At 34.1% G+C, this 12,242-nt stretch overlaps 1 protein-coding gene across 1 annotated transcript in view; it reads left to right on the top strand.

Moving 5' to 3' along the window:
* Positions 1 to 12,242, top strand: part of LOC123536320 (condensin-2 complex subunit D3-like) — a 65,525-nt gene that overhangs the window by 39,533 nt on the left and 13,750 nt on the right. Inside the window, exons 20-26 of the mRNA XM_053528728.1 lie at positions 3,781 to 4,123; positions 4,849 to 4,953; positions 5,542 to 5,611; positions 7,766 to 7,850; positions 8,752 to 8,841; positions 10,671 to 10,781; positions 11,445 to 11,504. Of these exons, the coding sequence (XP_053384703.1) occupies positions 3,781 to 4,123; positions 4,849 to 4,953; positions 5,542 to 5,611; positions 7,766 to 7,850; positions 8,752 to 8,841; positions 10,671 to 10,781; positions 11,445 to 11,504 (864 nt within the window). The remainder of the gene's footprint in view (positions 1 to 3,780; positions 4,124 to 4,848; positions 4,954 to 5,541; positions 5,612 to 7,765; positions 7,851 to 8,751; positions 8,842 to 10,670; positions 10,782 to 11,444; positions 11,505 to 12,242) is intronic.

Here is a 12,242-nt window from a genome sequence, read left to right as displayed (position 1 = left end):
ACATCTCACCCCCACCCTATGAAAAAGGTGCATAAACTCTGGGATCAATTTTTTTATTAAATTTTTCCCCTTTTTTCTTGAATTTTTTGGTTAAAGTTTTGATGCACTTCACTCTGTCTCTGTTAAATTTTGAATGGATTTGATTCAACTTAAAATATTTTTTCAATCATCCCCCCACTTTTATGCACAAGCTGAAAAACTTGGCACCTTTTTTAATGAAATTTTTGCCCCCTTTTTTTTTAGGATAACTTATAAAATGTTTTTTATACATTGTATTTTACCCCTCTTATTACTTTAAGTTGATATTTTTGAAAAGACTCGGCTATTGTGCCAAAAACCTTTTAAACCCCCAATTTGGGGCCCTTAAAACACTCCCGTGACAGCTCTAGTTTCCTCAGATGGGCCCAGTTTCACTATCCCGCCTCGAAATTTGTCGAGCGCGCTTTTTGGACAGCTTTTGTTATGTTTCCAAAAGGATCTTTTTTTTGTGAGTTTTTTTCAGGTTTTTCCAAAAATTTTATTTCAAACTTTTATAAATAGTTGTCCCGTTTATGCTGTTAAAACAAATCAAATGTTTTAAATGGGGTTTAAAATCAAAACAGAAAAACTTTAAAAAAAAAAAACTGAAGCCACGTAGATGTTTGACTAAAATTATTTAAAAAGATTTGGTTTTGGTTAAATGGAAAATTTCCCGGGATTCTGTAAGTGGGCTTTTATAAAAAGATAATAGCTTTTAGCTTTGTGTAAAAATTACCTAATTTTGCCCTGGATTAAAAAGGGTTTATCCTAAATATATTATAATCCCTGTACTTTGTGGAAAATTTTAATTTGTAGAAACACATTTCTAGGGAAAAAACCCCTCCTGTCTTTGCCTAGGGAAAAAAAACTTGTCCCTTTAAATTTTTTTTTTCAGGGGACTGTGAGCAATGAGGGCAGAGGGGTTTTTATGTCTTTTGTTTTACACTAGGTTTAGGGGGGGCAAAATGTGCCCGGAAAAGTACCCCAAAAAGAGTTTTTCCCCTGGTCCAGGAAATAGTTTTCTGCCCCATGCAAAAAACCTCCTTTTCCCCGGCCCGATCACAGCATGCGAACAAAAGGAGACAAAGGTCCGAAAAAAAATGGGGTTAATAATTTCTTCTAATTTTTAAAAAATTTGGGGGGTAATTTGCTTATTTTAAGGAAATGTATTTGAAGAACAGTTTTAATAGTAAAGTTTTTTTGGTTTTTTAAAAATTTTGTTCAGCTGTTTGGGACAAATCTAAAGAAAACCCTGTTAAAAAAAAAAATATATTTTAATTTTGGTTTTTCAGTTTTTGTTGGCTCAAGGCCAAGAATTCTGGGTTTAAAAAAGAAAACTGGCATTAGCCCAAAAAGGCTGTTTTGGGGGCTGGACTCTTGTATTTTTATATGTTTTTATTTCAGAGAAAAATGCAAATTTTATTTTTATTTTTTGTGGGATTTTGCAGCAAACATCGGATTCCCAAAACAATTTATTTTTCTTCAGTATTTAAAAGAAATTTTTTATTTTTAAAATTTTTTCCCCATTTTTTTTTGAAAAGTTTGATTGTTTAAAACCCTTTTAGATTCCAAGCAACAGTCAGCGTTCAAGGGTGGGTGATTCCAGGGAACCCAATCATGCCAAAATCCCAAACCCCTTTAAAACAATTTAGGGGGTGTGTTTTGGGGCAACAGGTCAGGCTTTTCCTTTTTTACTCTAAAGGGGTTAAACTAGCTTTTCAAAAAGTTTTTATTGAGTTATACCCAAACTTTGGTTTTTTTTTGGGGTAAAGTTTTCAGGGTGTGTTTTAAATAAAAAAAAGATCATTTTCAAGGTTTTTTTTAGAATTTTTGCTCTTTAAATTTTTGAACATTAACCCTTACCCCAAATATGGAGGCACAGTTTTATGGATTTTGGGAGTCTTTAATTTTTCCTTGGGGGAGGGTGGTTTCTCCATGGCGTTGATATAAGGAAAAAGAAATTTTAATTTATTTTTTCCCCCAAACCCCTTGGGTTCTTATGATAAAAACGGAGATGGGGGTTTGTTTTTTGGTACAAAAAATAGGAGGACCCGGTTGGTTTTAAATTTCCCGTTCTTACTTTAAATGAAAAATGGGACTAAACCCATAACAAACAAAGAAATAAACGAAATATAGAACATGATACTGGTGCCATTTTGAATAGGGAAGAGAAAAAATGTTTCGAAATAAAACTTATTTTACCCAATTTTTTAAAAACTTACACATGATACATATTGAAGTTCGCTGGGGATTTTTTTTAGGAAAGGGTTTTGTTTCCCAAAAAGAAAATTGGGGAAAAAAAATGGATCGCGGGATTGGCTGGGAAAAATAGAGCTTCCCGTATCCGGGCCCTCAGAAACCAAAGTGGTGTCATTTTGTGTGATCTTTTGGGAGGTTTTAAAAAAAAAAATTTTGGGGGATCATGTCTTTTTGGGCCCAAAAGTGAATGAGCATTATTGTTTGGGTTTATTTTTTTCTGGTTTACAACAAGACCCTTTTTAGATTTAAATTTTACCGGGTTTTTAAAAAAATTCAGTTTAAATGAAATTAAATTTAATAAAATACTTTCTAAATTAGGGGGGTTTTTAAAATGTCAAGATAATGAGTTATGAAATTTTTTCCCTATAAATTGTTGGAGAATCTATAAAAAAACAGCATGTTTTTAAAATTTTCCCCTTTTTTCCAAAAAATTTTGAGAATCTTCCCTTTATTCCCGTCAAGGGATTTGGGCTGTAAATTTAAACTTTTTAAACCCCCCGCCCAAGAACTTGGGAGGGGGGTATTTTAAAAAGGCGTTGTCCCTCTGTCACGCCAGCGTGCGTCCTCCCCAGCCGGGATTTTTAAATATCCTAGGAGGTTGACCCTAAACTTGAAATAAACATGAAACCCCAAAATACTGCGGATGCCCGTCAAGTTTTTTTTTTATTGGTTAAATTTTTCCCTTAAAAAACCAGTTGCCCGGGGAATAAAATCCGTAACAAGCTTTAAAAATTCATGAAACTTTAAATAAATAGAACCCAAATTCCTTCGATGATGCCCGTCATTTTTTTTTTAATTGGGCAAAAATTTTTCCTTAGAGTTATTTTCCCCTTATTTAAAAGAAAAAGCCAAAAATTTTCCGTCCGCAGCCATTTCCCCAGTAAAAAATCATGTAGATTTTAAAAAAACTTGAAAAAAAACATGCACCAAAATACTGGAAAGATGCCCCCCCAAATTTTTTTTTTTAATTTTGGGCAATTTCCCTTTTGAGTTTTGGGCCCCTTTATTTAAAAGAAAAAACCCGTCTGCCAAAACAATTTTCTCCGTAAAAGATGGTAGAAATTTTATGAAAATTTAAAAAAAATATGAAAAATACTTTTTGATGCTGTCATTTTTTTTTTTTTTTGGTCAATTTTCCCTTTGAGTTTTTGCCCTTTTAAAATTTTTTTAAAAATCAAAAGTTTTGGGAAAAACAAACCAATAATTGGTCCCCCCCCCCCCAAAAAAAAATAATTTTTCATTCCTTTTAATTATTTTTTCAAACCTTCCATGAATATTTATCAACATGCAAAGTTGTACCATTCCCCCACCTCACTCCTCCACCCAGTCATGCCCACCACCCCAAGCATGCATCACCCGGCCCCCCCCCCCCCCATTTTTTTTTTTTTTTTTTTTTCATTTTTAATTTTCCATCAATATTTATAATCAACTGTACCCTCATCCAGTCACCCCCGCTGCCCACTCATCCCCCAAACCAAAAAATAGCATTCATTTTCTGTTAAATTGATTTTGACTAATGAAATTATTTGCCTCTTGGTAACATCAACTTTTTGCTGGATATACTGTTTTGCCATTCCTCACCACAAACCCTTTCGGCGGGGGATACCAATTTATCGAATTTGCTTGTTTAAAATTTGTAATCATTTTGACAGGTACACCACCACCGCAAATCACTATATTTCAAACATAGCCTCATGTTTGAAGGACCCATCACCTCTGGTTCGTAAACAGACTCTGACACTGATAACTCGCCTCTTACAGGAAGATTTCCTCAAATGGAAAGGTGCCCTCTTCTACAGGTTTATATCAGCCCTGCTCGACAACTGTGAGGAGATACAAAAATTTGGTACGACATTATCTTTGGTTTTTAATAGTATTTCAATTTTAATTGTAACGCCTGTCTTCTCCAAATGAGAGCAGTTACATGACATTGTTAATTACAGTTGAAACTCTCAAACTCACTTATCTCAAAATTCAGGCTATCTCAAAGACGTTTTCAAGTCCTGTCCCGAAAATGTGTGCACAGAATATCATTTTAAGTCAAATTATGATTACCTGCAACTAAATTGTTTGTTCCTTTGGAATTCGAGATACCGAGTCTCAGCTGTACCTGCGTTTGTGGAGAAAGCACTTAGGTGCCATTTATTGCATTCAGTTAGGTAAGTTCTGACATTCTTAAATTGAATATGGAAAATTAAAAAAACAACAACAAAAAGTAAAAAACAAGAGGAAAATCTGCTGATTAAATGCAAAAATCACAGGCTACATCTTGATCCATTTGTCAGACTGGATCTCGTAAATTTCTTCTCGTGAATATCATTATGAAAATACCAGCTTATATGCTAGTTCCTCCACATAAAGATTTTACTATCTTGTGTTAGACTTTTTTCCTGTGTGAAAATCGAAAAAAAATAGGAAATTTTGGTTAAGATTTCATTATATTTTTGTGTATAGTTTAGGAGAGTTCTATCTACTCCACATGTTCATACAGAGGCACCCAAACATGTTCTTCCAGCATATCATTGTGTTTCCCATTTCATTTGCTTCATCATGTGTTATGTATACTTACAGGAGAGTTTTGTCTACTCCACATGTTAATACAGAGACATCCAAACATGTTCTTCCAGCATTTCATGGAATGTGTTTTTCACTTCAATGACTACAGGGAACACACCGGTGAGTTTGTATGGAATTTTTGTGATTTGTCGTAAAATAGGGCTTTGATTTTTAATACTCATAGCTTTTGAAATTCTAATTTCATGTACTTTAATACATGTACATGTATCTATAAAACAGACTGATGCATAGGTTACTTATCAGCAGATATACTACATCTTTCAAACATTCAAACGAAAGGTGAAAGACCATTGTTTAAAAGGATATTAAAAGTGATACTAATGTCATCTACTGTTACAGCAGCATCAAGTTCAATAGTGCTTTTAGTTTGGTTATAAACAAATGAAACAGCTGTCCAAAAAGAAAATATGCGTAAATATATAGTTAGAAAAGCACTACTTTCAATGTTGCACATGAAGTCATAGTGTCAGAGACATAAAGGGAGGTAATAAAGAAGAATAAATTTCATATCATTTTCAGCTGTGTTATTTTTACAACAAATATGTGAGGTAATGTTCACTGAAAAAAGGAAAAAAGAAGAAATTGATATATTTCATGTTCATTTAAAAAAAATTGACAGCCTTATTAAAGCAAAATACATTGTATATATATATATACTAGTATATGCATAAATTTACTGATTTTCAGTTTACAACAAATTCACACAGTCCGAAAAAGTTCGTGAATTGTTTTCATTGAAAGGTGACCAAAATTCAAAGTAAGTATTACAATTTATAGAACTTTGTCAAGGTTGTAGTCAGTTCTTGTGGACACACTAAGTAGTGAACTGGCATTTTTCAGGCATTTTTGTCAAGCCCGCTTGTGGAAGCAAAGACATAGTCGTCCAAATGGCTGTTTGATGTATGTGCATCCGTCCGTATTTGTTTGTCCGAACCATAACTTTGACATATATGGAGCAATCTTGTTTATATTTGGCATGAATGTTAACCTCAGTGAGTTGGAGTGTCAAGCGCAAAGATAGGTTCCTATCTTAAAGATCAAGGTCACAGTTAGAGGTCAAATGTCATATCAGATCTTGTCCGGCCCATGCATTGCGGAATCTTGTTTATATTTGGCATGAATGTTTAACTCAATGAGACAGAGTGTCTTGTGCAAACCTCAGGTTCCTATCTGAAAGGTCAAGGTCACATTTAGGGGTCAAATGGTGGGCTCGACATATTGCCCATGGGCATCTAGTTGTTGACTTATCGTACCTCTTTGTATCAAGTCATGTGTTTGTAAGTTAACATGGCAGGAAAGGCCAGTCAGTTTTCTTAAAGCATGGTTTTAAGGACCATTGTGGTTTGCAAGTTGCTACTAAAGACCATACAGCGATTCGTTTGTGTACACATCGGATGATAGAAAACATGTTTTTGGTGCCATTTTGTGGAATTATTTATCCTATCAAGTGATATTAAGGGAATATCAGATTGTTTAACCTCTTACACAGTCTATTTTTCTATGTAGTATAGACCTGTTTATGATATATAGTGACCTTGAAATGAACCGGATTATTAAACTTTGGCCGCAGTCCATGTTATTTGTTCGTACTGATTCCCGAACTAGTGCTTACTTAACGAAATTTGGTCGCTAGATTATATGCATCGTCATTGACATTTTCAGAAGTATTTTGGCAGTCATTTTGGAATATGATGTGCTAAAACACACAAAGATGTATATCAAGGAAAATCCTGGTTATACACTATTAAGGATTTTTTTCCTGAATGTCATAATGACTTGTTTTGCTGAGACAGCTTTAATTTGGAATGATTGTATCATCTTTTTAGCTCATCTGATTTTTTGAAAAAAAATGATGAGTTATTGTCATCACTTGAGCGGTTGTCGGCGTCGGCGTCGGCGTTGCCTGGTTAAGTTTTATGTTTAGGTCAGCTTTTCTCCTAAACTATCAAAGCTATTGCTTTGAAACTTGGAATACTTATTCACCATCATAAGCTGACCCTGTATAGCAAGAAACATAACTCCATCTTGCTTTTTGCAAGATTTATGGCCCCTTTTGTACTTAGAAAATATCAGATTTCTTGGTTAAGTTTTATGTTTAGGTCAACTTTTCTCCTAAACTATCAAAGCTATTGCTTTGAAACTTGGAATACTTGTTCACCATCATAAGCAGACCCTGTACATCAAGAAACATAACTCCATCTTGCTTTTTGCAAGATTTATTGCCCCTTTTGGACTTAGAAAATCAGTTTTCTTGGTTAAGTTTTATGTTTAGGTCAGCTTTTATCCTAAACTATCAAAGCTATTGCTTTAAAACTTGCAACACTTGTTCACCATCATAAGTTGACCCTGTATAGCAAGAAACATAACTCCGTCCTGCTTTTTGCAAGATTTATGGCCCCTTTTGGACTTAGAAAATATCAGATTTCTTGGTTAAGTTTTATGTTTAGGTCAACTTTTTCTCTTAAACTATCAAAGCTATTACTTTGAAACTTGCAACACTTGTTCACCATCATAAGCTGACCCTGTACAGCAAGCAACATAACTCCATCCTGCTTTTTGCAATAATTATTGCCCCTTTTGGACTTAGAAAATCATTTTCTTGGTTGAGTATTATGTTTAAGTCAACTTTTCTCATAAACTATCAAAGCTATTGCTTTAAAACTTGCAACAGTTTTTCACCATCATAAGTGGACACTGTACATCAAGAAACATAACTCTATCCTGCTTTTTGCAAGAATGATGGCCCTTTTTAGACTTAGAAAATCATGGGTAGGACAATATTTCTATTACACAAAAAAATCAGATGAGCGTCAGCACCCGCAAGGCGGTGCTCTTGTTTTACATTTAGTCTTACATTGTCAGTACTGAAATTCTGAGCAGTGGTATGTCTAGGTTTATCTGTACTTTCCAGGAAGAGGCTGACATTGTACAAGTTTTTACTGGAAAACATGTCGGATGATCATAGATTTCAGTTACAGAGTAAACTTGTACAGGAGGTTTGTTTAACATCTTAATTCAATAAATGAATAAATTGTGTTTGTTTAGTTTACATTTTGATAAGGAATACATTGGTATCTTGAAAGAAGGGGATGCAACAAATAGCTAGTTTGGTATTAGAATGATTGGTTTGCCTTTCAATGAAATACATGTATTTGGACTAGTGTAATGTTGACATACATATAAATTATTTTATTAGACTGTTTGAGTTGATTCAGTTTCACATACTTTCTGAAGTAATAATTCTATGAAATGACTAAAATCATCAGATTACTGCAGCTGATGGAATAGCAACCATTCTGACATTTAAACCCGCCTGCTTAGCTCAATAGGGAGAGCGCTGATCTACGGTTCGCGGGGTTGTGAGTTCAATCCTCGGGTGGGTCGTATGTTCTCTGTTTGTCCTCCACCTCTGATTCATGTGGGGAAGTCGGCTGTTACTTGCGGAGAACAGGCTTGTACTGGTACAGAATTCAGGAACACTGGTTAGGTTAACTGCCCACCGTTACATAACTGAAATACTGTTGAAAAATGGCGTTAAACCCAAAACAGACAAAAAAACAAACAAATGCTTGCATTCAAGGTTTATTAGGTTCTTTTTGATCTTTCAGCTTGAATTATTCAAAGGCATTTGCAAAATAGTTTCAGAGCTTGATTCTATTTAAGAGAATAGAAGATTTCTTCTTTGCAAGCTGCTGTATGTTGTGTGTGTTTGCTGATCTGAATGCATGAGAATTTGTTGAAAGATGAAAATGGTATTTGTTTTCTAAACAGTTTTGAATCAAGAAACAGTGTATGCTAAATGAAGAAAAAAAATCAGGTAAAATAGGATGCTGTGTCAACTATAAATTGGCTAAAAATGTATTTTATTGCATTATATTGTTTTATTGTATGACATAGGTCTTGGGAGGCATTGTTGATGGTATACTGCCTGTGAACAAAGACACCAGTGACATTCTTAAAGATGCCTTAGCAATACTTAGCTGCAAGGTGAGCTGAATATTTCTCTTGTAGATTGTGTATATTATTGAAATGTCATTTACTAAATGTTGTGCAATATTTAAAATGTAATCATTTGTTCGCTACACTTCATTTTGAATGTTCTGATTATGGCTTAACAAGTATATCTTAGTTAGACCATATGAAGTGTGTGGAGAGCTCTGCTATTCACCGTGGCATCAGCATACACGGCTAGGTTAAAGTTTTGATGAACTTTCACTTTTTCTCTGTTATTACTTGATGGATTTGCTTCATCATGACCTGCTTCATATGACTAAAGAACCAGAACTCTCGCACCAATATTTCATGAATTATCTTCCAGTTTTTCAATTTCAGTGCTTTGTTATGACTAAATGAATTTGATTAAAACCTAAACTAGTTGTCACACATCATCATTGACATCATGTGGCATAAGGCCCATAAGTCTGCCTGATATATGTCATGAGTTATTCCCCCTTTTTTCACTTACATATTCAGGTTAGCCTATCTCAGTAATGACTAAATGAATTTAATTCAAAAGTAACAGTTGTCCGGCATTAATAGCACCGCATCATATGACTCAAGGTGTATTTCTCTAGAATAAATGTTCTATGAATTATATTTCTTTTATTCTTAGAAATTCTGGTTAATGTTGTGATGCACTTTCATTCTATCTCTTTTATTAGCTCGACTTTTTGAAGAAACAGATAGAGCTATTGCACTCGCCCCGGCATTGGCGTCGCCGTTGGTTAAAGTTTTTGATAAAGACAAATACCTCTGTTACTATCAAAGCTGTTGACTTGAAACTTAAAACACTTATTAACTATCAAAGTCTACACCAGGAGAAACAATCCCCATAACTTTGTTTGAATTTTGACAGAATTATGCCCCTTTTTAACTTAGAATTTTTGGTTAAAGTTTTTTATAAAGTCAAATATCTCTGTTCCTATCAAAGCTATTGACTTGAAACTTAAAATACTTATTTACCATCAAAGTCTACACCAGGAGAAACAATCCCCATAACTCTTGATTTGAATTTTGACAGAATTATGCCCCTTTTTAACTTAGAATCTTTTGTTAAAATTTTTGATAAAGTCAAACATCTCTGTTACTATGAAAGCTTTTGACTTGAAACTTAAAACAGTTATTTACTATGAAAGTCTACACCAGGTGACACAAATCCCATAACTTTGGTTTGAATTTTGACAGAGTTATCCCCCTTTTTAACTTGTAATTTTCTGGTTAGTTTTTGATAAAGTTAAGTATCTCTGTTACTATTAAAGCTTTTGACTTGAAACTCTAAATAGTTATTTACTTATCAAAGTCTACACCAGGAGACACAATTCCCATAACTCTGATTTGAATTTTGACAGAGTTATGTCCCTTTTTAACTTGGAATTTTTTTTACTGGCGAAGCTCTAATTCAGAGTCAAGCACTTAGAAAAGTCGAGTGTGCCGTCTTACGGACAGCTCTTGTTTCTAATTGGATGTTACTCAAACTGTTGTTACAAATCATAGTCCACATAGTGGGTAATCGCTAAAAGATAGCTCTAGTTTCCTCAGAAATACCCTATTTTTGTATCGGGCAATAAAGTAGTCAAGCACACTGTCTCCTGAGACAGTTCATGTAAATGTGTACAGCTTAATTATGTTCTTATTTGAACTAATATTTGGATGCCTACTGAAATAAAGAGGGAAATTTTACATGAATTGGTACCCGTACACATAGGAAATTAGCCACATTCACGGATCTAATACTATTAAAGTGCCATTGTTGTTTTCTGTCATTTTTGATCAGAAAGTGTAAAAATATTTTGTTAAGAGCACATTTCAATTTTCAGGAGATTAAATTGACATCTGTTAAAGTACGTCCTAATGAAGATGTTGCTGGTGATGAACAGGAAATGGCAGCTGTTGTCGTGGCAACAGCAAAGAAGACTATAATTACACAGGTAAGAAATGTAGCTTTATATACATCATTTTCTATTTTTCTGAATATTTAGAGAGGACACAGTGGTAATGTGTGGGATGGTGAAACTAGGGATCATGATCTTGAGCCCATGTTTCTCCAATGAGGAATTACTATATTTGGAATAGGAGTTCCTATTTCGGGTGTTTTACAACTAGGACACTTAAGAATCTAGAAAGTTTCTGGAATTGGGGCATCTTTGTATCTTGTCATCCAGCTAAAATTACTAAAATTTATCTGGAGGAATCAGCCATATAAGTAATTGATGGTGCCAAACGTACCCACAGAATTTCTCAGTATCATAGATTTCACTGCAGCAGAAATTGTGTTAAATATAGTACCAGGTATTAAAACTGTCATTTTCATGAATTATCATCTATTAAAGAACAAGAAGTTCATTTACATTAATTTCACATGTAGAATCTGGCTTTTGAAACATTGGTTTTGGGTGTCTGTGTATGCCTAAATAAAGCTATGCCTTTATCTACCGGTATAAGGAAATGCCATATGGTTTGAGTGGTCAGTGTGATTTAAAACTGAACAAAAAAAAACGCAATCCGTATACACCATATTTCCATAATTTATGATAACCTTGATATGGGCTGGTGATTTTCTGTAACTTTTATTCTTTTTTGTTTGGTTTCAGGTTTTGAAGAAGAATGTGATAGAAAACATAGTGCCTATAGTTGTTTCCCTCAAACATATGGTAAGTGACTTGTCAAAGTGCATAGCCCAGACCTTTAACAAAACTGCTTCAGTGTATGTTCTCGTTGATGACTGATTGAAGTTATCTTTTGATTCTATACTCATGTTTTAATTTCGATGTAAATGAGATGTGAAACCAAAATTTGTAGTCCTGTTTGGCGCCATATAACCTATATTGTGTTGGTGCGCTGTAAAACCCAAATCAAATCAGAATCAAAGATTGAATGCCATGCCATACAATACAAAACAGTACAATACATTATTATTCAGCAGTGAAATACTGGACACAATATCAGGTAAATTGAAGCAAAAAAAACAACAAAATAACTGTGTATATTTAAGATTTTTTTTTTAAATATCTCCTGCTACCTTAATTCTGTTTGAAGTGTTGTCCTCCACCTTTGAGTCATGTGATAAAGTTGTCATTTGCTTGCTGAAAACTAACTAATACTTGAAAGGAGCTCAGCATCATTAGTTTTCCTCTGTAATTAACTGAAATATTGATGCAGAGAAGTGTGAACCCAACAAAATAACTACCCTGGTGCTAATACATGTTAGCTATTAGAAAATATGGTATTTAAGGTATCAAGTTTGTGTCAAATCATTGATTCCGCAAGGCAAAAAGGTTAACCCTTATCATGCTTGACATGAATGATTCTGCCTTTGCGACCAGTGTAGATCATGATCAGCCTGCACATTCATGCAGTCTTATCATGATCTGCACTTTTCGCCGTTCAAT

The sequence above is a fragment of the Mercenaria mercenaria genome, chromosome 17, assembly GCF_021730395.1.
Source record: "Mercenaria mercenaria strain notata chromosome 17, MADL_Memer_1, whole genome shotgun sequence".
NCBI classification, from domain to species: domain Eukaryota; kingdom Metazoa; phylum Mollusca; class Bivalvia; order Venerida; family Veneridae; genus Mercenaria; species Mercenaria mercenaria.
This window is presented reverse-complemented; position numbering and strand designations above follow the sequence as displayed.